Source organism: Oncorhynchus nerka, linkage group LG4 (assembly GCF_034236695.1).
Source record: "Oncorhynchus nerka isolate Pitt River linkage group LG4, Oner_Uvic_2.0, whole genome shotgun sequence".
Lineage (NCBI taxonomy): Eukaryota > Metazoa > Chordata > Actinopteri > Salmoniformes > Salmonidae > Oncorhynchus > Oncorhynchus nerka.
The window spans coordinates 88,792,500-88,820,304 of NC_088399.1; the positions used below are offsets into that span (position 1 = coordinate 88,792,500).

The 27,805-nt window shown below is 42.4% G+C and overlaps 1 protein-coding gene across 1 annotated transcript in view; it reads right to left on the reverse strand.

Moving 5' to 3' along the window:
• LOC115128828 (CUB and sushi domain-containing protein 3-like) overlaps positions 1–27,805 on the reverse strand; it is a 997,580-nt gene that overhangs the window by 282,219 nt on the left and 687,556 nt on the right. Inside the window, exons 22-23 of the mRNA XM_065018010.1 lie at positions 7,370–7,539; positions 1,488–1,644 (exon numbers count right to left, since the gene is read on the reverse strand). Of these exons, the coding sequence (XP_064874082.1) occupies positions 1,488–1,644; positions 7,370–7,539 (327 nt within the window). The remainder of the gene's footprint in view (positions 1–1,487; positions 1,645–7,369; positions 7,540–27,805) is intronic.

Genomic DNA, 27,805 nt, shown 5'->3' on the forward strand with positions numbered 1-27,805 from the left:
GACTGGTTGGTAACTTACTAGAGTACGACCAGCTTGAAGACTGGTTGGTAACTTACTAGAGTACGACCAGCTTGAAGACTGGTTGGTAATTTACTAGAGTACGACCAGCTTGAAGACTGGTTGGTAATTTACTAGAGTACGACCAGCATGAAGACTGGTTGGTAACTTACTAGAGTACGACCAGCTTGAAGACTGGTTGGTAACTTACTAGAGTACGACCAGCTTGAAGACTGGTTGGTAACTTACTAGAGTACGACCAGCTTGAAGACTGGTTGGTAATTTACTAGAGTACGACCAGCATGAAGACTGGTTGGTAACTTACTAGAGTACAGCTTGAAGACTGGTTGGTAACTTACTAGAGTACGACCAGCTTGAAGACTGGTTGGTAACTTACTAGAGTACCAGCTTGAAGACTGGTTGGTAATTTACTAGAGTGACCAGCTTGAAGACTGGTTGGTAACTTACTAGAGTACGCCCAGCTTGAAGACTGGTTGGTAACTTACTAGAGTAGTTGAAGACTGGTTGGTACCCAGCTTGAAGACTGGTTGGTAATTTACTAGAGAAGACTGGTTGGTACCAGAGTACTTGAAGACTGGTTGGTAACTTACTAGAGTACGACCAGCTTGAAGACTGGTTGGTAATTTACGACCAGCTTGAAGACTGGTTGGTAATTTACTAGAGTACGACCAGCATGAAGACTGGTTGGTAACTTACTAGAGTACGACCAGCTTGAAGACTGGTTGGTAACTTACTAGAGTACGACCAGCTTGAAGACTGGTTGGTAACTTACTAGAGTACGACCAGCTTGAAGACTGGTTGGTAATTTACTAGAGTACGACCAGCATGAAGACTGGTTGGTAACTTACTAGAGTACGACCAGCTTGAAGACTGGTTGGTAACTTACTAGAGTACGACCAGCTTGAAGACTGGTTGGTAACTTACTAGAGTACGACCAGCTTGAAGACTGGTTGGTAATTTACTTACTTGAAGACTGGTTGGTAACTTACTAGAGTACGCCCAGCTTGAAGACTGGTTGGTAACTTACTAGAGTACGACCAGCTTGAAGACTGGTTGGTAACTTACTAGAGTACGACCAGCTTGAAGACTGGTTGGTAATTTACTAGAGTACGACCAGCTCTACGACTAGTTGGTACCTTACTAGAGTACAACCAGCTTGAAGACTGGTTGGTAATTTACTAGAGTACGACCAGCTTGAAGACTGGTTGGTAACTTACTAGAGTACGACCAGCTTGAAGACTGGTTGGTAACTTACTAGAGCAGACCACCTTGAAGACTGGTTGGAAACGTACTAGAGTACAACTAGCTTGAAGACTGGTTGGTAACTTAATAGGGCAGACCACCTTGAAGACTGGTTGGAGTATGACCAGCTTGAAGACTGGTTGGGAACTTACTAGAGCAGACCACCTTGAAGACTGGTTGGTAACTTATTGGAGTATGACCAGCTTGAAGACTGGTTGGGAACTTACTAGAGTAGACCAGCTTGAAGCCCTCTCCGGTGGACTCCGGGTCAGAGTAGAACTCCAGCCACAGGTTGTTTGAGGTACTGATGAGGGTGAGACCCAGCATGGCTGAGCCTGTAAACGCCCCCAGGACATGAGCAGTGCTGTCTTTACCATCATAGATCTGCGGAGATAAGAGTTCACTTTAGTTAATTTATTAGGCCTTATAGAGAAATGTGTCTTGCATTAAAGATCACTGAGTTAAAGACGCTATTAAACCATCAACATTTACAAACAACATTACACAGAAGACAACAGCCTACATTAAGGCATTACACAGATAGAGCTACATAGACTCTAAATAAACTGATAGAGCTACATAGGCATTACATAATCTGATAGAGCTACATAGACACTACGTAATACAATTGAGCTACATAGACACTACATAAACAGATAGAGCTACATAGACTCTAAATAAACAGATAGAGCTTCATAGACATGACATAATCCAATAGAGCTACATAGACACTACATAACCTCATAGAGCTACATAGACACTACATAATGGAATAGAGCTACATAGACTCTACATAAACAGATAGAGCTTCATAGACATGGCATAATCCGATAGAGCTACATAGACACTACATAACCTCATAGAGCTACATAGTCACTAAATAAACTGATAGAGCTACACAGTCACTACATAATCTGATAGAGCTACATAGACACTACATAACCCCATAGAGCTACATAGACACTACATAATCTGATAGTACTTCATAGACACGACATAACCTCATAGAGCTACATAGACACTACATAATCCAATAGAGCAAGATAGACTCTACATAAACAGATAGAGCTTCATAGACATGACATAACCTCATAGAGCTACATAGACACTACATAAACTGATAGAGCTACATAGACTCTAAATAAACAGAGAGAGCTACATAGGCATTACATAATCTGATAGAACTACATAGACACTACGTAATCCGATAGAGCTACATAGACACTACATAAACAGATAGAGCTACATAGACTCTAAATAAACAGATAGAGCTTCATAGACATGACATAATCCAATAGAGCTACATAGACACTACATAACCTCATAGAGCTACATAGACACTACATAATGGAATAGAGCTACATAGACTCTACATAAACAGATAGAGCTTCATAGACATGGCATGATCCGATAGAGCTACATAGACACTACATAACCTCATAGAGCTACATAGTCACTAAATAAACTGATAGAGCTACACAGTCACTACATAATCTGATAGAGCTACATAGACACTACATAACCTCATAGAGCTACATAGACACTACATAATCTGATAGTACTTCATAGACATGACATAACCTCATAGAGCTACATAGACACTACATAATCCAATAGAGCTAGATAGACTCTACATAAACAGATAGAGTTTCATAGACATGACATAACCTCATAGAGCTACATAGACACTACATAATCCAATAGAGCTAGATAGACTCTACATAAACAGATAGAGCTTCATAGACATGGCATAATCCGATAGAGCTACATAGACACTACATAACCTCATAGAGCTACATAGTCACTACATAATCTGATAGAGCTACATAGTCACTACATAATCTGATAGAGCTACATAGACACTACATAATCTGATAGAGCGACATAGACTCTACATAATCCGATATAGCTACATAGAAAAGACATAAACCGATATAGCTACATAGACACTACATAATCCAATATAGCTACATAGACACTACATAACCTCATAGAGCTACATAGTCACTACATAATCTGATAGAGCTACATAGTCACTACATAATCTGATAGAGCTACATAGACACTACATAATCTGATAGAGCGACATAGACTCTACATAATCCGATATAGCTACATAGAAAAGACATAAACCGATATAGCTACATAGACACTACATAATCCAATATAGCTACATAGACAGTACATAAACCGATATAGCTACAGACACTACATAACCTCATAGAGCTACATAGACACTACATAATGGAATAGAGCTACATAGACTCTACATAAACAGATAGAGCTTCATAGACATGGCATAATCCGATAGAGCTACATAGACACTACATAACCTCATAGAGCTACATAGTCACTAAATAAACTGATAGAGCTACACAGTCACTACATAATCTGATAGAGCTACATAGACACTACATAACCTCATAGAGCTACATAGACACTACATAATCTGATAGTACTTCATAGACACGACATAACCTCATAGAGCTACATAGACACTACATAATCCAATAGAGCTAGATAGACTCTACATAAACAGAAAGAGCTTCATAGACATGACATAACCTCATAGAGCTACATAGACACTACATAATCCAATAGAGCTAGATAGACTCTACATAAACAGATAGAGCTTCATAGACATGGCATAATCCGATAGAGCTACATAGACACTACATAACCTCAGAGCTACATAGTCACTACATAATCTGATAGAGCTACATAGTCACTACATAATCTGATAGAGCTACATAGTCACTACATAATCTGATAGAGCTACATAGACACTACATAATCTGATAGAGCGACATAGACTCTACATAATCCGATATAGCTACATAGAAAAGACATAAACCGATATAGCTACATAGACACTACATAATCCAATATAGCTACATAGACACTACATAACCTCATAGAGCTACATAGTCACTACATAATCTGATAGAGCTACATAGTCACTACATAATCTGATAGAGCTACATAGACACTACATAATCTGATAGAGTGACATAGACTCTACATAATCCGATATAGCTACATAGAAAAGACATAAACCGATATAGCTACATAGACACTACATAATCCAATATAGCTACATAGACATGACATAAACCGATAGAGCTACATAGACAGTACATAAACCGATATAGCTACAGACACTACATAAATCAATAGAGCTACATAGACAATACATAAGCCCGATATAGCTACATAGACACTACATAAACCAATATAGCTACAGACATTACATAAACCGATAGAGCTACATAGACACTACATAAACCGATATAGCTACATAGACACTACATAAACCAACATAGCTACATAGACACTACATAAACCGATATAGCTACTGTATAACTAGCAAAAATACACTACAAATATTTTTTTTTTTTTAAAAAGTGTTTATGATTTGGGCAAGGTACATTTGGGTAAGGTACATTTGGGTAAGGTACATTTGCGTAAGGTACATTTGGGTAAGGTACATTTGGGGAAGGTACATTTGGGTAAGGTACACACTATGGGCTTACAATAAACTAACTGCCAATACATTCTAAATACAGTGCCAATGGTAGTTCAAATGTCCACCGGATCGTCAACCCATTCTACTTACCACCTCCGTAAACTGGCTTCCCTATATGAGCGTGGGCCAGTAATGTTCACGGTTTTTAAGCCACAGGTTGCGTGCCTCTCTTGAATTGGTTTCTCCCATTTCGGGGATGTTTTAAAATGTTATGTTCATGCAAATGATGGCTTTGTTTTTTTTGTTAAGAATTTGCCACTGCAATGTCAAGTGTGTAATAGCCTAGCTAATGAGAATGTAGGCTACCTGTTAAAAGGGTGCTAATGGTTTATGACAGGTGAGAGTAGGTCCTTGTTAATGATGCCCATTCTTCATTCAAGGAGAGCTGCTCTTGAGGTAATTCTATTGTTACAGAGCTCTGCCAGCTAATACAAAGCTCAGCTGTGTGGCTTGTTTCATTGACACTATGCCAATTTATTGCTAGTTATTGCTACTGCTATAGACCAAGTAAGTTTGTTTTTGCAACATAAATGTATTTTTGTCAACTACTTTTCAATCATGTTTTAGCATTTGGATATCTTGTCATTATAAACCGGGTGGTTCAAGCCCTGAACACTGATAGGTTGAACGTTGTGGTATATCAGACCATATGCCACGGGTGTGACAAAACATGTATTTGTACTGCTCTAATTACGTTGGTAACCAGTTTATAATAGCAATAAGACACCTTGGGGGTTTGTGGTACTGAATATCGCCAATATACCACGACAAAGGGCTGTGTCCAGACACGCGTTGCGTCTGACTACATTGACTGCTCCACACCAATAGGCTGACAGGTCTTCTATCTTAACAAGAGGCTTAGTCTAAATAAATCAACCCATGGATCGAGAACTCTGTTGTTTCATACGTGGCCGTAGCTATAGCCAGTGATATTCAGTTCAGATTACAGGCTAATTAGTAGCCTGCATAAAGCCATTGATGAGATTAAGAATCCATGGCACTGCTTATTGACAATATTTAAAGGAGGACTACTTTTTTTGGCAGACTTGTCTCTTAAGTACCATGGTCAGAATCCAAATTTGCGTCCTGTCCAGCGGGTGTACTGGTACATGTACATCAAGCTGCCTCACGCTACAGAAACGGGAGATAGGCTCCAGCACTAAGGGCCCTTTGGTCTCGGGCAAGGCTCACTACCATGGACAGAATCCACATGCTTGAGTGTCATTGATCATCACAGGCATGCCATACACTCCAAGACAGAGAGAGAGAGAGAGAGAGAGAGAGAGAGACACAGAGAGAGACAGAGAGAGACACATAGAAAGAGACAGAGAGAGACACAGAGACAGAGAGAGCCACAGAGAGAGACAGAGAGAGACACAGAGAGAGAGACAGAAAGAGACAGAGAGAAAGAGACAGAGAGAGAGAAATACAGAGAGAGACAGAGCGAGGGAAATAGAGAGAGACACAGAGAGAGTGAGAGAGCGAGAGAGAGAGAGAGAGAGAGAGAGAGAGAGAGAGAGAGAGACATAGAGAGACACATAGAGAGACAGAGAGAGACACAGAGAGAGACACATAGAGAGACAGAGAGAGACACATAGAGAGAGACAGAGAGAGACAGAGAGAGACAGAGAGAGACACAGAGAGAGACAGAGAGAGACACGGAGAGAGAGACAGAAAGAGACACAGAGAGAAAGAGACAGAGAGAGAGAAACACAGAGAGAGACAGAGCGAGGGAAATAGAGAGAGACACAGAGAGAGTGAGAGACAGAGAGAGCGAGAGAAATAGAGAGAGAGAGAGACAGAGAGAGAGAGAGAGAGAGAGGGAGAGAGACAGAGAGAGAGAGAGAGAGAGACACATAGAGAGACAGAGAGATACACAGAGACACAGAGAGACACATAGATACACATAGAGAGAGACAGAGAGACACATAGAGAGAGACAGAGAGAGACAGAGAGAGACACAGAGAGAGACACAGAGAGAGAGAGACAGAAAGAGACAGAGAGAAAGAGACAGAGAAAGAGAAACACACAGAGAGAGACAGAGCGAGGGAAATAGAGAGAGACACAGAGAGAGTGAGAGACAGAGAGAGCGAGAGATATAGAGAGAGACACAGAGAGAGTGGGAGAGAGAGAGAGAGAGAGAGAGAGAGACACCATTGTAAAAACGTTGTACATCATTGCAACACTGTAAATATACATAATATGACATGTCTTTATTGTTTTGAAACTTCTGTATGTGTAATGTTTACTGTTCATTTTTATTGTTTATTTCACTTTTGTATATTATCTACCTCACTTGCTTTGGCAATGTTAACACATGTTTCCCATGCCAAAAAAGCCCCTTGAATTGAATTGAATGGAATTGAGAGAGAGACAGAGAGAGAGAGACACAGAGAGAGAGACAGAGATACACAGAGAGAGAGAGCGACACAGAGAGAGAGAGAGAGAGAGAGAGGCAGAGAGAGACACAGAGAGACACAGAGAGACACAGAGAGAGAAACAGCGAGAGACATAGAGAGAGAGAGACAGAGAGAGAGAGAGAGACAGAGAGAGAGAGAGAGAGAGAGAGACAGAGACCAGTACCTTGAGAATGTCCCCCTGGGCCAGATGGAAGGTCCTGGCAGAGATGTTGATTCCCTTCCCAGCCTGCACCTGGATGCTGTAGATGCACTCATGGTTGTTCTCGTAGTTCATCGGGTAGTTTGGCGACAACATGATCCCCTCATTGTCTATGACTGACGAACCGCACTCGGCTACAGGATGGAGAGAGTGAAGAAATGGAGGACAGAACAAAACAGAGAGAACAAAACAACACCATTGGAAGGTGCTTGTGACAACAGCATTCTATGTCCGGGGTAAAATAAATGTCACAATGTCGATATCTATCATCTATATGACATGTTACGTGTCTTTTTCAGTTCATATATAACATCACATTCATTTACATACTAGTTCACCACCATGGACATTTCCTGCCTGCGAATCACATGAAACGCAGCTTTCGCTGTTCTGCTTCCTGCCTTGCATTTTGTGCCTGATTACCATAGATGTGAAACAATCTAGAGGGCTCAGATGGAAATCTGGGATTTGGACTGACTCAAATACATTCCTTGAGTAGTATTATTTACTCTGCTGCTCGGAGCTCAACTACATTGGCCTGGAATCGGTGGTTCTGGGCTCCGACACTGAACCACAACCATCAAATGCAGAGTTAATGGAACAATAGACAGTAAAAACAGATATTTTAATACAATGCATTTTGCAGAGGGTGGTGTATGAAACAGTCTGATTTATTTAAAGCCCCCCCCCTGCTACTAGATGTTATGATGATATTAGCAGTGTCATATTGTGAATAAATCAGTTGCTGCCTCCATTAAAAAACATAACCGGTACACTCTCTTGCTCCCACGCCAGGAACAATGCATCTGAGACAAGAACTCCCATCAAACTGCCCTTCCTCATAACTCTCTCTCACTGTGTGAGTGTGTATATGTGTGTATATGTGCGTGTGTGTGTGTGTGTGTGTGTGTGGGGGGGTTGGCACATCAGGGGAGAGAAAAACAACTTATTTGAGTGAGGAGCTTTTGACCCCGCACAACTTCAGTCCACATCTCTCCGAGCAAATGAAATACTGCACATTAAACTGACTGACTGCTCTGAAAAACAAGTGCATGGATTGACTTGAAGAGATGTGTGTGTGTGTGTGTGTGTGTGTGTGTGTGTGTGTGTGTGTGTGTGTGTGTGTGTGTGTGTGTGCGAGTGCGAGTGCGAGTGTGTGGGTGTGTGTGTGTGTGTGTGTACACATTGTTGGCAGTGAATACCAGTCACTCAGGACTCAGGAAGTGCCTATTAATAGTGAGACAGATCCCCAGCTACAGTAGCCTAATGGGATGAATGCTGCTGAGATGGTATAAAGGAGGGAGCAGTATCTTGGATGTGACTCTTACTCTCCCTGTACTTGGTGTCTGAAGTCATTTCCGTCTGCTGCCGCCGGTCTTCTCTCCCCTGAGCCAGGTCCCTGGTCAGGACTGATCCGCACGGCGTGATATGGGGTGACAGGCAGTTTAATTAAAGCCAGCCCTGTGCTGTGAGGCTGAGGACCCCAAGACAGGGAAGGCAGGAGAAGGAGATGAAAAGAGCCAGGGGTGTGTTAGATTATTTTTAAATCCCATCCTCGCATTACTGCTCAGACAACAGAGGGGTCAGGGACAAGGTGGCTCTAAGAAGCATGGGATCTGAGAGAGCATGAGCAAAGGGGAGAAGAAGAGGGTGGAAGAGATAGCGAGCTGTGTGTGTGTGTGTGTGTGTGTGTGTGTGTGTGTGTGTGTGTGTGTGTGTGTGTGTGTGTGTGTGTGTGTGTGTGTGTGTGTGTGTGTGTGTGTGTGTGTGTGTGTTAGTCCGCTTCTGTGTGTGTGACCTCACAGGTAGCAGAATTATACTGTAGTCTTTAATCAGGGCCCTCACAGACAGCCAGGTAGCAGCATTATACTGTAGTCTTTAATCAGGGCCATCACAGACAGCCAGGTAGCAGCAGTATACTGTAGTCTTTAATCAGGGCCCTCACAGACAGCCAGGTAGCAGCATTATACTGTAGTCTTTAATCAGGGCCCTCACAGACAGCCAGGTAGCAGCATTATACTGTAGTCTTTAATCAGGGCCATCACAGACAGCCAGGTAGCAGCAGTATACTGTAGTCTTTATTCAGGGCCCTCACAGACAGCCAGGTAGCAGCATTATACTGTAGTCTTTAATCAGGGCCCTCACAGACAGCCAGGTAGCAGCATTATACTGTAGTCTTTAATCAGGGCCCTCACAGACAGCCTGGTAGCAGCATTATACTGTAGTCTTTAATCAGGGCCCTCACAGACAGCCTGGTAGCAGCATTATACTGTAGTCTTTAATCAGGGCCCTCATAGACAGCCAGGTAGCATCATTATACTGTAGTCTTTAATCAGGGCCCTCACAGACAGCCAGGTAGCATCATTATACTGTAGTCTTTAATCAGGGCCCTCCCAGCCAGCCAGGTAGCATCAGTATTGGCTTCAACCTGCCCATGCCCTGGCTTCAGCCGGTGTGTGTGTCGGGACTGGGGCTCGAACCACCCAGATTATAAAATAGAATAGAGTACAATACATTGATAGATTAGCCTGTGAAGCAACTACAGTAACACTGCTTCAGAGATAGAATACTTTGTATTTTTTTATTTCACCTTTATTTAACCAACTGCGAGCTGGCCAAGATAAAGCAAAGCAGTGTGACAAAAACAACAACACAGAGTTACACATAAACAAACGTACAGTCAATAACACAAAAGAAAATACAAATATAAAAATCTATGTACAGTGTGTGCAAATGTAGAATATTAGGGAGTTAAGGCAATTAATAGGCCATAGAGGCGAAATAATGACAATTTAGCATTAATACTGGAGTGATAGATGTGCAGATGATGATGTGCAAGTAGAGATACTGGGGTGCCAAAGAGCAAGAGGGTAAGTAATAATATGGGGATGAGGTAGTTGGGTGTGCTATTTACAGATGGGTTGTGTACAGGTACAGTGATTGTAAGCTGATCTGACAGCTGATGCCTAAAGTTAGAGATGGAGACATAAGACTCCAGCTTCAGAGATGTTTGCAATTCGTTCCAGTCATTGGCAGCAGAGAACTGGAAGGAAAGGCGGCCAAAGTAAGTGTTGGCTTTGGGGATGACCAGTGAGATATAACTGCTGGAGTGCGTGCTACGGGCAGGTGCTGCTATGGTGACCAGTGAGCTGAGATAAGGTAGGGCTTTGTCAAGCCAAGTCTCATAGATGACCTGGAGCCAGTGGGTTTGGCGACGGATATGTAGTGAGGGCCAGCCAACGAGAGCATACAGGTTGCAGTGGTGGGTAGTATATGGGGCTTCGGTGATAAAACGGATGTCATTGTGATAGACTACATCCAGTTTGCTGAGTAGTGTATTGGGGGCTATTTTGTAAATTACATCGTCAAAGTCAAGGATCAGTAGGATAGTCAGTTTTACGAGGGTATGTTTGGCGGCATGAGTGAAGGCTCTGTTGCGAAATAAGAAGCCGATTCTAGATTTAATTTTGGATTGGAGATGCTTAATGTGAGTCTGGAAGGAGATTTTACAGTCTAACCAGACACCTTGGTATTTGTTGTTGTCCACATATTCTAGGTCAGAACCGTCCAGAGTAATGATGCTAGTCGAGCGGGAGGGTGCGGGCAGAAATCGGTTGAAGAGCATGCATTTAGTTTTACTAGCATTTAAAAGCGGCTGGAGGCCACGGAAGGAGTGCCTTGTGGCGTTGAAGCTCATTTAGAGGTTTGTTAGCATAGTGTCCAAAGAAGGGCCAGAGATATACAGAATGGTGTCATCTGCGTAGAGGTGGATCGGAGAATCCCCAGCAGCAAGCGCGACATCATTGATATATACAGAGAAAGGAGTCGGCCCAAGAATTGAACCATGTTGCACCCCCATAGAGATTACCAGAAGTCCGGACAACAGGCCCTCCGATTTGACACACTGAACTCTGTCTGAGAAGTAGTTTAGTGAACCAGTAGTGAAGTAGTGAACCAGGCGAGGCAGTCATTTGAGAAACCAAGGCTGTTGAGTCTGCCAATAAGAATTTGGTGACTGACAGAGTCAAAAGTCTTGGCCAGGTCGATGAAGACGGCTGCACATTACTGTCTTTTATCGATGGCGGTTATGATATTGTTTAGGACCTTGAGCATGGCTGATGTGCACCCATGACCAGCTCGGAATCCAGATTGCATAGTGGAGAAGGTACGGTGGGATTCGAAATGGTCAGTGGCTTTCGAAGACTTTAGAAAGGCAGGGTAGGATGGATATAGGTCTGTAACAGTTTGGGTCTAGAGGCAGGGTAGGATGGATATAGGTCTGTAACAGTTTGGGTCTAGAGGCAGGGCAGGATGGATATAGGTCTGTAACAGTTTGGGTCTAGAGGCAGGGCAGGATGGATATAGGTCTGTAACAGTTTGGGTCTAGAGGCAGGGCAGGATGGATATAGGTCTGTAACAGTTTGGGTCTAGAGGCAGGGCAGGATGGATATAGGTCTGTAACAGTTTGGGTCTAGAGGCAGGGCAGGATGGATATAGGTCTGTAACAGTTTGGGTCTAGAGGCAGGGCAGGATGGATATAGGTCTGTAACAGTTTGGGTCTAGAGGCAGGGCAGGATGGATATAGGTCTGTAACAGTTTGGGTCTAGAGGCAGGGCAGGATGGATATAGGTCTGTAACAGTTTGGGTCTAGAGGCAGGGCAGGATGGATATAGGTCTGTAACAGTTTGGGTCTAGAGGCAGGGCAGGATGGATATAGGTCTGTAACAGTTTGGGTCTAGAGGCAGGGCAGGATGGATATAGGTCTGTAACAGTTTGGGTCTAGAGGCAGGGCAGGATGGATATAGGTCTGTAACAGTTTGGGTCTAGAGGCAGGGCAGGATGGATATAGGTCTGTAACAGTTTGGTCTAGAGTGTCTTTGAAGAGCGGGATGACAGCGGCAGCTTTCTACAAAAGAAAGGTTGAATAGGCTCGTCATTTCGGCGGATCATTTTAGAAAGAGAGGGTCCAGATTGTCTAGCCCAGGTGATTTGTAGGGATCCAGATTTTGCAGCTCTTTCAGAACATCAGCTGTCTGGATTTGGGTGAAGGAGAGGGGGGGTTGGCAGGTTGCTGCAGGGGGTGCTGAGATGTTGGCCGGGGTAATAGCCGAGTGGAAAGCATGGCCAGCCGTAGAAAAATGCTTATTGAAATGATCGATTATCGTAGATTTATCGGTGGTGACAGTGTTTCCTATCCATGGAGACCTGCTGCACAACCACACAACAACCAGTTAGAATGATCATCATGTGTTCATTTTTCTATGGAAGTGGATCAATGACTGGCACAAGGTAATTAAACATTTGTGTGCGTGGGGGATTTCCTTCTTGTTCATTTTTAGGGTGACAACCCGTCTGAAATGGTTCTGAGGAAGTAGCTAATAATAGCTCCTTTCTGAGCGGAGGCAGTTTCGGTGTCCAGACACTCTGTGCCTTGTAAGGCCTATCAGATAGGACCTAACCGTACGGCTGGTTTGGATTGAAGACTGGCGGTTATTTTTTTTGACATCATTTGTTGCTGCACAAAAGATGTGTTCTGTATCCTGCCTGAAGCTATTTCACTTGTCCCTTGAAGCAATAATGTGTTGCTCATCGGAGAGAGAGGAAGAGAGGGATAGAGAGAGAGAGAAAGAGAAAGAGATATAGAGAGAGGAAGAGAGGGAGAGAGAGGAAGAGAGAGAGAGAGAGAGAGAGAGAAGAGAGAGAGAGAGAGAGAGAGAGAGAGAGAGGAGAGGAGAGAGAGAGAGACAGAGAGGAAGAGAGGAAGAGAGAGAGGAAGAGAAAGAGATATAGAGATATAGAGAGAAAGAAAGAGCGAGAGAGAGAGAGATATAGAGATATAGAGAGAAAGAGAAAGAGTGAGAGAGAGAGTAAGAGATATAGAGAAAGAGAGAAAGAGGAAGAGCGAGAGAGAGAGAGATATTGAAAGAGAGAGAGAAACAGAGTGAGAGAGACACAGAGAGAGAGAGAGAGACACAGAGAGAGGGAGAAACACAGAGAGAGAGGGAGAGAGAGAGAGACAGAGAGAGAGAGAGAGTGAGAGAGAGAGACACACAGAGAGAGAGAGAGAGAGAGACAGAGAGAGAGAGAGAGAGAGAGAGAGAGAGAGAGAGAGAGAGAGAGAGAGAGAGAGACAGAGACAGAGAGAGAGAGAGAGAGAGGGGGAAGGAGTGATGCTGTAGAAAGGAACCAGCCACAGGACACCCAAGAGGACACACCTCAGCCATCATCAGGTCTGACTGCAGAAGCATAATTCCTGTCTCCCATGGACTATTAAAAGGGACATTTAACAATTGAACAATTAACATCAATCATCCAGAATGTATTTTGGGACATTGCAAATAAGCTATAGCATTTTGGATGACATTACAATCCACGGACATTTCTGAAAACAGTTAAGTCAGAAACAACCTGTTTAGTGTTCATCACAGGGGAAAATTGATTGGGGAAAGGCCCTGTGAGATTAGTGTCCTGTCCAGGTGGTGTACATCAAGCTGATTCACACTCCAGAAACAGGAGACCATATGGGTCGGTACTATGGGTCGGTAATATGGGTCGGTACTATGGGCCGGTACTATGGGCCGGTACTATGGGTCGGTACTATGGGCTGGTACTATGGGTCGGTACTATGGGTCGGTATGGCTTGGACAAGGTTACTTACATCCTAAAGTGGGTTAACCTCAACCCCGGTAGCCTGGTGCCTGAGACACTGAAGCCTAGGTAAAACCATAGGTTATGATAGATTTCAGCCCCACAATGAAAGGAACTGGTGGTCAAGGAAACAAGCACATTGGGGGGGGGGCATCCATTGTAAATGCAGCAGCGAGAGTCACGGGGAAACATTCCTGAGACTGCTTTATGATGGACCTTGTGATCTGAGGGAAACATTCCTGAGACTGCTTTATGATGGACCTTGTGATCTGAGGGAAACATTCCTGAGACTGCTTTATGATGGACCTTGTGATCTGAGGGAAACGTTCCTGAGACTGCTTTATGATGGACCTTGTGATCTGAGGGAAACGTTCCTGAGACTGCTTTATGATGGACCTTGTGATCTGAGGGAAACATTCCTGAAACTGCTTTATGATGGACCTTGTGATCTGAGGGAAACGTTCCTGAGACTGCTTTATGATGGACCTTGTGATCTGAGGGAAACATTCCTGAAACTGCTTTATGATGGACCTTGTGATCTGAGGGAAACAAAGAGAGGTGAAACGGAATCTGAAGAATCTGCAATGCAGTGCAGGTCAGGTCAAAAGATACAATTACCCAGACAAACTGAATTCTCAAGTGCAATTAAAATTCTGCACACTGTTCTCACTTCAGAGAGAGAGAGAGAGAGAGAGGATGAGCAGAGGGGAGGGTTTGTGTGTGTGTGTGTGTGTGTGTGTGTGTGTGTGTGTGTGTGTGTGTGTGTGCATGCCCGCGTGTCTGTGAGTTGGTGTGAAGTGGCTTTATATAATCACAAAGACACAGCAAACAAACACCCAAACTGCTCAGAAATCTTTCCACGGTATACAGTTGTTTGTTCAAAGACTCCGAAAAGCTTTACAGCATCCCAAAATAGCAATAGTTGAGCTGGATTCAGCTTGTGTTTGTTATTTTTAGTATGGGATTGATAGATATATAGAAAACACCAACAGAGCTTTAGACTGCTTTCCCGACATATATCTCTCCTCTCCTCTCCTCTCCTCTCCTCTCTCCTCTCCTCTCCTCTCCCTCCCTCTCTCTCTCCTCTCCTCTCCTCTCCTCTCCTCCCCTCCCCTGTCCTTTCCCCTCCTCTGCTTTCCTTCTCCTGTCCTCCCCTCCCCTCCCCTCCCCTCTGCCCTCTTTTTCCTCTCCCTCTCCCCTCTGCTCTGCTCTCCGTCTCCTGTCCTCTCCTCTCTCTTTCCTCTCCTCTCCTCTCCTCTCCTCTCCTCTCCTCTGTTCTCTTTCTCCTGTTCCCTCCCCTCCCCTGCTCTCTGCTCTCCTTCTCCTGTCCCCTCCCCCTCCCCTCTCTACTCTCCTCTCCCTTCCCTCCCCCTCTCTACTCCCCTCTCTACTCCCCTCCCGCTCCCCTCTGCTCTCTTTCTCCTGTCCTCTCCTCTCCTCTCCCCACCCCTCTCTACTCCCTATCCCCTCTGCTCTCTACTCCACTCTCTACTCCACTCTGACCGAGTGGCCCTACATTGGTGTTCCGGTGCGGGGACTCCCTCCCCTCTCCCATCCCCTCTGCTCTCCTTCTCCTGTCCTCTCTTGTCTTCTCCTCTCCCTCTCCTTCCCCTTCTCCCCTCTGCTCTCCTTCTTCTTCTCCCCTCCCCCCCCCCTCCGCTACTCCCCTCCGTTACTCCCCTCCGCTCTCCTTCTCCCCTCCCCTCTGTTCTCCTTCTCCTCTCCTCTACTCTCCCCTACTCTACCCGCTGCTCTTTTCCTCCTCTCCTCTTCTCTCCTCTTCTCTCCCCCCTTTCCAAATACCCACAGCTTGACTCCTGGATGCTGCATATAAGCAAGATAAAGCCTGCACATTTTTGGGGCCTAATGGTAATCATTGAAAATCTTTTGTTATCCACAAAGCAAATTGCTTAATGCTAACAGATCGAGAGCGAGAGCGAGAGAGAGAGAGAGAGAGAGAGAGAGAGAGAGAGAGAGTACCTTGGCCTAAACATCAGCGCCACAGGTAACTTCCACACAGCTGTGAACGATCTGAGAGACAAGGCAAGAAGGGCATTCTATGCCATCAAAAGGAACATAAAATTCAACATACCAATTAGGATCTGGCAAGAAATACTGGAATCAGTTATAAAACCCATTGTCAATAATGGTTGTGAGGTCTAGGGTTCCGCTCACCAACCAAGAATTCACTAAATGGGACAAACACCAAATTGGAAAGAGAAAGGGGGATACCTAATCAGTTGTACAACTGAATGCATTCAACTGTTGAGACTCTGCTTCCAGAATTCTGCAAAAAATATCCTCTGTGTACAACGTAAAACATTAAATAATGCATGCAGAGAAGAGTTAGGCCGATACCCGCTAATTATCAAAATCCAGAAAAAATGTGTTAAATTCTACAACCACCTAAAAGGAAGCGAATCCCAAACATTCCATAACAAAGCCATCACCTACAGAGAGATGAACCTGGAGAAGAGTCCGCTAAGCAAGCTGGTCCTGGGGCTCTGTTCACAAATACAAACAGACACCACAGAGCCCCAGGACAGCAACACAATTAGACCCAACCAAATCATGAGAAAACAAAAATTTAATTACTTGACATATTGGAAAACATTTACAAAAGAAATGAGCAAACTAGAATGCTATTTGGCCCTAAACCAAGAGTACACAGTGGCAGAATACCTGACCACTGTAACTGACCCAAAATTAAGGAAATCTTTGACTATGTACAGACTCAGTGAGCATAGCCTTGCTATTGAGAAAGGCCGCCGTAGGCAGACCTGGCTCTCAAGAGAAGACAGGCTATGTGCACACTGCCCACAAAATGAGCTGGAAACTGAGCTGCACTTCCTAACCTCCTGTCAAATGTATGACCATATTAGAGACACATATTTCCCTCAGATTACAAAGACCCACAAAGAATTGGAAAACAAGTCAAATTTTTATAAACTCCCATATCTATTGCGTGAAATACCACAGTGTGCCACCACAGCAGCAAGATATGTGACCTGTTACCACAAGGGCAACCAGTGAAGAACGAACACCATTGTAAATACAACCCATATCTATGTTGATTTATTTTCCCTTTTGTACTTGAACTATTTGCACATAATTACAACACTGTATATAGACATAATATGACATTTAGTATTTTTGTATATTCCTTTATTTTTAATTATTCAATCCCCTCCTGTGCTCCCTGTTCACTCATGACTGCATGGCCAGGCACAACTCCATCATTAAATTTGCCGATGACACAACAGTGGTAGGCCTGATCATCGACAACGACGAGACAGCCTATAGGGAGGAGGTCAGAGACCTGGGCGTGTGGTGCCAGGACAACAACCTCTCCCTCAATGTGATCAAGACTAAGGAGATGACTGTGTACTACAGGAAAAAGAGGAACCAGCACGCCCACATTCTCATCGAAGAGGCTGTAGTGGAGCAGGTTGAGAGCTTCAAGTTCCTTGGTGTCCACATCACCAACAAACTAACATGGTCCAAGCACACCAAGACAGACTGTTCTCTCTGCTACCACACGGCAAGCGGTACGGGAGCGCCAAGTCTAGGTCCAAGAGGCTTCTAGCCAAGAGGCTTCTAAACAGCTTCTACCCCCAAGCCATAAGACTCCTGAACATATAACATATTTGCATTGACCCCCCCTCCCCCCTCTTTTACACTGCTGCTACTCTCTGTTATCATCTATGCAGAGTCACTTTAATAACTCTACCTACATGTACATATTACCTCAACTAACCGTTGCCCCCGCACATTGACTCTGTACCACCCTGTATATAGTCTCGCTGTTGTTATTTTACTGCTGCTCTTTAATTACTTGTTACATTTATTTCTTATTCTTATCTGTATTTGATTTTTGATGTTTTAAACTGCATTGTTGGTTAGGGGGCGTGTAAGTAAGCATTTCACTGTGAGGTCTACATTGTTGGTTAGGGGCGTGTAAGTAAGCATTTCACTGTAAGGTCTACACTGTTGGTTTCACTGGGTCTACGTTATTCAAGCATTTCACTGTAAGGTCTACACACCTGTTGGTTCAGGGACGTGTAAGTCTACATTTCACTGTTGTAAGGTCTCACTGTTGGTTACTACACCTGTTGTATTCAGCATTTCACTGTAAGGTCTACACACCTGTTGGTTCAGGGGCACTGTAAGTAACATTTGTACTGTAAAGTCTACTGTTGGTTACTACGTGTTGTATTCAGCATTTCACTGTAAGGTCTACACTGTTGGTTATTCAGCATTTCACTGTAAGGTCTACACACCTGTTGTATTCAGCATTTCACTGTAAGGTCTACACCTGTTGGTTCAGGGTCTACTACACCTGTTGTATTCAGCATTTCACTGTAAGGTCTACACTGTTGGTTAGGGGGCGTATCAAGTCAGCATTTCACTGTAAGGTCTACACTGTTGGTTAGGGGCGTTGTATTCAAGCATTTCACTGTAAGGTCTACACTGTTGTATTCAGCATTTCACTGTAAGGTCTACTACACCTGTTGTATTCAGCATTTCACTGTAAGGTCTACTACACCTGTTGGTTATTCAGTTGTAAGCATTTCACTGTAAGGTCTACACCTGTTGTATTCAGGGGCACTGTAAGGTCTACTACACCTGTTGTATTCAGCATTTCACTGTTGGTTAGGGGCACCTGTTGTATTCAGCATTTCACTGTAAGGTCTACACCTGTTGTATTCAGCATTTCACTGTAAGGTCTACTACACCTGGTGTATTCAGCATTTCACTGTAAGGTCTACACCTGTTGTATTCAGGGCGTTCACTGTAAGGTCTACTACACCTGTTGTATTCAGCATTTCACTGGTTAGGTCTACTACACCTGTTGTATTCAGCATTTCACTGTAAGGTCTACTATGTTGTATTCAGCATTTCACTGTAAGGTCTACTACACTGTTGTATTCTGCATTTTGGTTAGGGGGCGTGTATTCAGCATTTCACTGTAAAGGTCTACACACCTGTTGTATTCAGCATTTCACTGTAAGGTCTACTACACCTGTTGTATTCAGCATTTCACTGTAAGGTCTACTACACCTGTTGTATTCAGCATTTCACTGTAAGGTCTACTACACCTGTTGTATTCAGCATTTCACTGTAAGGTCTACTACACCTGTTGTATTCAGCATTTCACTGTAAGGTCTACTACACCTGTTGTATTCAGCATTTCACTGTAAGGTCTACTACACCTGTTGTATTCAGCATTTCACTGTAAGGTCTACTACACCTGTTGTATTCAGCATTTCACTGTAAGGTCTACACACCTGTTGTATTCAGCATTTCACTGTAAGGTCTACTACACCTGTTGTATTCAGCATTTCACTGTAAGGTCTACTAATGTTGTATTCAGCATTTCACTGTAAGGTCTACACTGTTGGTTTTCACTGGGGTCTACTACACCTGTTGTATTCAGCATTTCACTGTAAGGTCTACACACCTGTATTCAGCATTTCACTGTAAGCATTTCACTGTAAGGTCTACACTGTTGGTTACTACACCTGTTGTATTCAGCATTTCACTGTAAGGTCTACTACACCTGTTGTATTCAGCATTTCACTGTAAGGTCATTTCACTGTTGTATTCAGCATTTCACTGTGGTCTACTACACCTGTTGTATTCAGCATTTCACTGTAAGGTCTACACACCTGTTGTATTCAGCATTTCACTGTAAGGTCTACTACACCTGTTGTATTCAGCATTTCACTGTGGTCTTACAGTTGTATTCAGCATTTCACTGTAAGGTCTACACACCTGTTGTATTCAGCATTTCACTGTAAGGTCTACTACACCTGTTGTATTCAGCATTTCACTGTAAGGTCTACAACCTGTTGTATTCAGCATTTCACTGTAAGGTCTACTACACCTGTTGTATTCAGCATTTCACTGTAAGGTCTACTACACCTGTTGTATTCAGCATTTCACTGTAAGGTCTACTACACCTGTTGTATTCAGCATTTCACTGTAAGGTCTTCACTGTTGTATTCTACATTGTTGGTCTACTACACCTGTTGTATTCAGCATTCAGCATTTCACTGTAAGGTCTACACACCTGTTGTATTCAGCATTTCACTGTAAGGTCTACTACACCTGTTGTATTCAGCATTTCACTGTAAGGTCTACTACACCTGTTGTATTCAGCATTTCACTGTAAGGTCTACTACACCTGTTGTATTCAGCATTTCACTGTGTCTACTACACCTGTTGTATTCAGCATTTCACTGTAAGGTCTACAACACCTGTTGTATTCAGCATTTCACTGTAAGGTCTACTACACCTGTTGTATTCAGCATTTCACTGTAAGGTCTACATGTTGTATTCAGCATTTCACTGTAAGGTCTACTACACCTGTTGTATTCAGCATTTCACTGTAAGGTCTACTACACCTGTTGTATTCAGCATTTCACTGTAAGGTCTACTACACCTGTTGTATTCAGCATTTCACTGTGGTCTACTACACCTGTTGTATTCAGCATTTCACTGTAAGGTCTACTACACCTGTTGTATTCAGCATTTTCAGCATTTCACTGTTGTAAGGTCTACACTGTGAGGTCTACTCACCTGTTGTATTCAGCATTTCACTGTAAGGTCTACTACACCTGTTGTATTCAGCATTTCACTGTAAGGTCTACTACACCTGTTGTATTCAGCATTTCACTGTAAGGTCTACTACACCTGTTGTATTCAGCATTTCACTGTAAGGTCTACTACACCTGTTGTATTCAGCATTTCACTGTAAGGTCTACTACACCTGTTGTATTCAGCATTTCACTGTAAGGTCTACTACACCTGTTGTATTCAGCATTTCACTGTAAGGTCTACTACACCTGTTGTATTCAGCATTTCACTGTAAGGTCTACTACACCTGTTGTATTCAGCATTTCACTGTAAGGTCTACTACACCTGTTGTATTCAGCATTTCACTGTAAGGTCTACTACACCTGTTGTATTCAGCATTTCACTGTAAGGTCTACACACCTGTTGTATTCAGCATTTCACTGTAAGGTCTACTACACCTGTTGTATTCAGCATTTCACTGTAAGGTCTACTACACCTGTTGTATTCAGCATTTCACTGTAAGGTCTACTACACCTGTTGTATTCAGCATTTCACTGTAAGGTCTACTACACCTGTTGTAGCATTTCACTGTAAGGTCTACTACACCTATTGTATTCAGCATTTCACTGTAAGGTCTACTACACCTGTTGTATTCAGCATTTCACTGTAAGGTCTACTACACCTGTTGTATTCAGCATTTCACTGTAAGGTCTACTACACCTGTTGTATTCAGCATTTCACTGTAAGGTCTACTACACCTGTTGTATTCAGCATTTCACTGTAAGGTCTACAAATGTTGTATTCAGCATTTCACTGTAAGGTCTACTACACCTGTTGTATTCAGCATTTCACTGTAAGGTCTACTACACCTGTTGTATTCAGCATTTCACTGTAAGGTCTACTACACCTGTTGTATTCAGCATTTCACTGTAAGGTCTACTACACCTGTTGTATTCAGCATTTCACTGTAAGGTCTACTTCACTGTTGTATTCAGCATTTCACTGTAAGGTCTACTACACCTGTTGTATTCAGCATTTCACTGTAAGGTCTACACACCTGTTGTATTCAGCATTTCACTGTAAGGTCTACTACACCTGTTGTATTCAGCATTTCACTGTAAGGTCTACACTGTTCATTTGTTTCAGCATTAGGTCTACTACACGTTGTATTCAGCATTTCACTGTAAAGGTCTACTACACCTGTTGTATTCAGCATTTCACTGTAAGGTCTACTACACTGTTGTATTCAGCATTTCACTGTTGGTCTACTACACCTGTTGTATTCAGCATTTCACTGTAAGGTCTACATTGTTGTATTCAGCATTTCACTGTAAGGTCTACTACACCTGTTGTATTCAGCATTTCACTGTAAGGTCTACATTGTTGGTTACACCTGTTGTATTCAGCATTTCACTGTAAGGTCTACTACACCTGTTGTATTCAGCATTTCACTGTAAGGTCTACACCTTGGTTAGGGTAAGGTGTATTCAGCATTTCACTGTAAGGTCTACTACACCTGTTGTATTCAGCATTTCACTGTAAGGTCTACACACCTGGTTGTATTCAGCATTTCACTGTAAGGTCTACTACACCTGTTGTATTAAGTAGCATTTCACTGTAAGGTCTACTACACCTGTTGTATTCAGCATTTCACTGTAAGGTCTACTACACCTGTTGTATTCAGCATTTCACTGTAAGGGGCGTGTATTCAGCATTTCACTGTAAGGTCTACACCTGTTGTTATTCAGCATTTCACTGTAAGGTCTACACCTGTTGTATTCAGCATTTCACTGTAAGGTCTACTACACCTGTTGTATTCAGCATTTCACTGTAAGGTCTACTACACCTGTTGTATTCAGCATTTCACTGTAAGGTCTACATTGTTGGTTACACCTGTTGTATTCAGCATTTCACTTGGTCTAAACACCTGTTGTATTCAGCATTTCACTGTAAGGTCTACTACACCTGTTGTATTCAGCATTTCACTGTAAGGTCTACACACCTGTTAGTATTCAGCATTTCACTGTAAGGTCTACTACACCTGTTGTATTCAGCATTTCACTGTAGGTCTGTAAAGTCTACATTGTTGGTTACTACACCTGTTATTCAGCATTTCACTGTAAGGTCTACATTGTTGGTTACACCTGTTGTATTCAGCATTTCACTGTAAGGTCTACACCTGTTGGGGCGTTCAGCATTTCACTGTAAGGTCTACTACACCTGTTGTATTCAGCATTTCACTGTAGGTCTACTACACCTGTTGTATTCAGCATTTCACTGTAAGGTTGGTTACACCTGTGTATTCAGCATTTCACTGTAAGGTCTACATTGTTGGTTGTATTCAGCATTTCACTGTAAGGTCTACACACCTGTTGTATTCAGCATTTCACTGTAAGGTCTACACACCTGTTGTATTCAGCATTTCACTGTAAGGTCTACTACACCTGTTGTATTCAGCATTTCACTGTAAGGTCTACTACACCTGTTGTTATTCAGCATTTCACTGTAAGGTCTACTACACCTGTTGTATTCAGCATTTCACTGTAAGGTCTACTACACCTGTTGTATTCAGCATTTCACTGTAAGGTCATTTCACTGTTGTCTACATTGTTGGTTTCTACACCTGTTGGGGCGTATTAAGCATTTCACTGTAAGGTCTACATTGTTGTTATTCAGCATTTCACTGTAAGGTCTACTACACCTGTTGTATTCAGCATTTCACTGTAAGGTCTACACACCTGTTGTTGGTTTCACTGGGTCTACTACACCTGTTGTATTCAGCATTTCACTGTAAGGTCTACATTGTTGTATTCAGCATTTCACTGTAAGGTCTACTTCACCTGTTGTATTCAGCATTTCACTGTGGTTACTACACCTGTTGTATTCAGCATTTCACTGTAAGGTCTACTACACCTGTTGTATTCAGCATTTCACTGTAAGGTCTACACACCTGGTTGTATTCAGCATTTCACTGTAAGGTCTACTACACCTGTTGTTTCAGCATTTCACTGTAAGGTCTACTACACCTGTTGTATTCAGCATTTCACTGTAAGGTCTACATACACCTGTTGTATTCAGCATTTCACTGTAAGGTCTACTACACCTGTTGGTTAGGGCGTTCAGTAAGCATTTCACTGTAAGTCTACATTGTTGGTTACACCTGTTGTATTCAGCATTTCACTGTAAGGTCTACACACCTGTTGTATTCAGGGGGCATTTCACTGTAAGGTCTATTTCACTGTTGTATTCAGCATTTCACTGTTGGTTACTACACCTGTTGTATTCAGCATTTCACTGTAAGGTCTACATTGTTGGTTAGGGGTCTACTACACCTGTTGTATTCAGCATTTCACTGTAAGGTCTACATTGTTGTATTCAGCATTTCACTGTAAGGTCTACACACCTGTTGTATTCAGTCTTTCACTGTTGGTCTACTACACCTGTTGTATTCAGCATTTCACTGTAAAGGTCTACATTGTTGGTTATTCGTGTAAGTAAGCATTTCACTGTAAAGTCTACATGTTGGTTCAGGGGCATTTCACTGTAAGGTCATTTCACTGTAAAGTCATTTCACTGTTGGTCTACTACACCTGTTGTATTCAGCATTTCACTGTAAGGTCTACACACCTGTTGTTATTCAGCATTTCACTGTAAAGTCTACATTGTTGTTAGTGTATTAAGCATTTCACTGTAAAGCATTTCACTGTTGGTCTACTACACCTGTTGTATTCAGCATTTCACTGTAAGGTCTACATTGTATTCAGTTTCACTGGGTCTACTACACCTGTTGTATTCAGCATTTCACTGTAAGGTCTACACACCTGTTGTTGGTTTCACTGTAAGGTCTACTACACCTGTTGTATTCAGCATTTCACTGTAAGGTCTACTACACCTGTTAGTATTCAGCATTTCACTGTAAGGTCTACACACCTGGTTGTATTCAGCATTTCACTGTAAGGTCTACACACCTGTTGTATTCAGCATTTCACTGTAAGGTCTACATTGTTGTTGTATTCAGCATTTCACTGTAAAGTCTACTACACCTGGTTGTATTCAGCATTTCACTGTAAAGTCTACACACCTGTTAGTATTCAGCATTTCACTGTAAGGTCTACTACACCTGTTGGTTAGGGGCATTTCAGTAAGCATTTCACTGTAAAGTCTACATTGTTGGTTAGGGGCAGCATTTCACTGTAAGTCTACTACACCTGCATTTCACTGTAAGGTCTACTACACCTGTTGTATTCAGCATTTCACTGTAAGGTCTACACACCTGTTGTATTCAGCATTTCACTGTAAGGTCTACACACCTGTTGTATTCAGCATTTCACTGTAAGGTCTACACAGTTGGTTACACCGTTGTATTCAGCATTTCACTGTAAGGTCTACATTGTTGTATTCAGCATTTCACTGTAAGGTCTACTTCACCTGTTGTATTCAGCATTTCACTGTGGTTACTACACCTGTTGTATTCAGCATTTCACTGTAAGGTCTACACTGTTGGTTACCTGTTGTATTCAGCATTTCACTGTAAGGTCTACACCTGTTGGTTAGCATTTCACTGGGTCTACTACACCTGTTGTATTCAGCATTTCACTGTAAGGTCTACTACACCTGTTGTATTCAGCATTTCACTGTAAAGTCTACTACATTGTTGTTGTATTCAGCATTTCACTGTAAGGTCTACTACACCTGTTGTATTCAGCATTTCACTGTAAGCTACTACACCTGTTGTATTCAGCATTTCACTGTGGTCTACTACACCTGTTGTATTCAGCATTTCACTGTAAGGTCTACACACCTGTTGTATTCAGCATTTCACTGTAAGGTCTACTACACCTGTTGTATTCAGCATTTCACTGTAAGGTCTACTATTGTTGTTGTATTCAGCATTTCACTGTAAGGTCTACTACACCTGTTGTATTCAGCATTTCACTGGGGTCTACACCTGTATTCAGCATTTCACTGTAAGGTCTACATTGTTGGTTCAGCATTTCACTGTAAGGTCTACTAACCTGTTGTCTTCAGCATTTTGGTTAGGTCTACTACACCTGTTGTATTCAGCATTTCACTGTAAGGTCTACATTGTTGTATTCAGCATTTCACTGTAAGGTCTACACACCTGTTGTATTCAGCATTTCACTGTAAGCTACTTCACCTGTTGTATTCAGCATTTCATTGTAAGGTTACTACACCTGTTGTCAGCATTTCACTGTAAGGTCTACATTGTTGGTTACCTGTTGTATTCAGCATTTCACTGTAAAGTCTACATTGTTGTTGTATTCAGCATTTCACTGTAAGGTCTACATTGTTGGTTAGGGGGCGTGTAAGTAAGCATTTCACTGTAAGGTCTACATTGTTGGTTAGGGGGCGTGTAAGTAAGCATTTCACTGTAAGGTCTACATTGTTGGTTTCACTGTAAGGTCTACTAACCTGTATTCAGCATTTCACTGTAAGGTCTACTACACCTGTTGTATTCAGCATTTCACTGTAAGGTCTACACACCTGTTGGTTCAGCATTTCACTGTAAGGTCTACTACACCTGTTGTATTCAGCATTTCACTTGGTTACTACACCTGTTGTATTCAGCATTTCACTGTAAGGTCTACATTGTTGGTTAGGGCGTGTATTCAGCATTTCACTGTAAGGTCTACATTGTTGTATTCAGCATTTCACTGTAAGTAAGCATTTCACTGTAAAGTCTACATTGTTGGTTAGGGGCGTATTCAGCATTTCACTGTAAGGTCTACATTGTTGTATTAGGCATTTCACTGTAAGGTTTCACTGTTGTCTACATTTCACTTGGTCTACTACACCTGTTGTATTCAGCATTTCACTGTAAGGTCTACATTGTTGGTTACACATTGTATTCTACAAATGTTAGGGCGTTTTTCACTGTAAGGTCTACTACACCTGTTGTATTCAGCATTTCACTGTAAGGTCTACTACACCTGTTGTATTCACATTTCACTGTTGGTCTTACACCTGTTGTATTCAGCATTTCACTGTAAGGTCTACATTGTAGGTTAGGGACGTTGTATTCAGCATTTCACTGTAAGGTCTACATTGTGTTGTATTCAGCATTTCACTGTAAAGTCTACATTGTTGTTATTCAGCATTTCACTGTAAAGTCTACATACACCTGTTGTATTCAGCATTTCACTGTAAGGTCTACATTGTTGGTTAGGGGCATTTCACTGTAAGGTCTTTCACTGTTGTAAGTACACTGTCTACACACCTGTTGGTTAGCATTTCACTGTAAGGTCTACATTTGTATTCAGCATTTCTACTGTTGGTTACTACACCTGTTGTATTCAAGCATTTCACTGTAAAGTCTACATTGTTGGTTAGGGCGTATTCAGCATTTCACTGTAAGGTCTACACTGTTGGTTGTATTCAGCATTTCACTGTAAGGTCTACATTGTTGGTTAGCATTTCACTGGGTCTACTGTAACCTGTAAGCATTTCACTGTAAAGTCTACATTGTTGGTTGTATTCAGCATTTCACTGTAAGGTCTACACTGTTGGTTAGGGGGCGTGTAAGTAAGCATTTCACTGTAAGGTCTACATTGTTGGTTACTGTAGGGCTACTACACCTGTTGTATTCAGCATTTCACTGTAAGGTCTACACTGTTGGTTGTATTCAGCATTTCACTGTAAAGTCTACATTGTTGGTTAGGGGGCGTGTTAGTAAGCATTTCACTGTAAGGTCTACATTGTTGGTTAGGGGGCGTGTAAGTAAGCATTTCACTGTAAGGTCTACACTGTTGGTTAGGGGAGCGTAAGTAAGCATTTCACTGTAAACACCTGATGTTTTTGGCACATGTGACTTATAAAATGTGATTTGATTTGATTTGATTTGATACACATTTCAATGATGCCATATTATAATCCAAGTTTCAAATTCAACCTTTTAGTGTGAAGAACAAAATAAATCCACCTTAAATCCAAAGTTCATCATCAATATAAATGACAACAGTAACTATTGTGAATTTAGAAAACATGACCACTAAAAGGTGTGTGATGTTTACCTATGCTGTCTTAGTCCATGCATTTGTTCCAAAACACAGGCATTGTGACTGCAGACGGGTGTGTTGCACTGAGAACACCAGCAGCTGCCTTCTTTATCCTTCTTTATCCTTCCTCTTCTGGCCCTGGCTGCTCTGAGTGGTG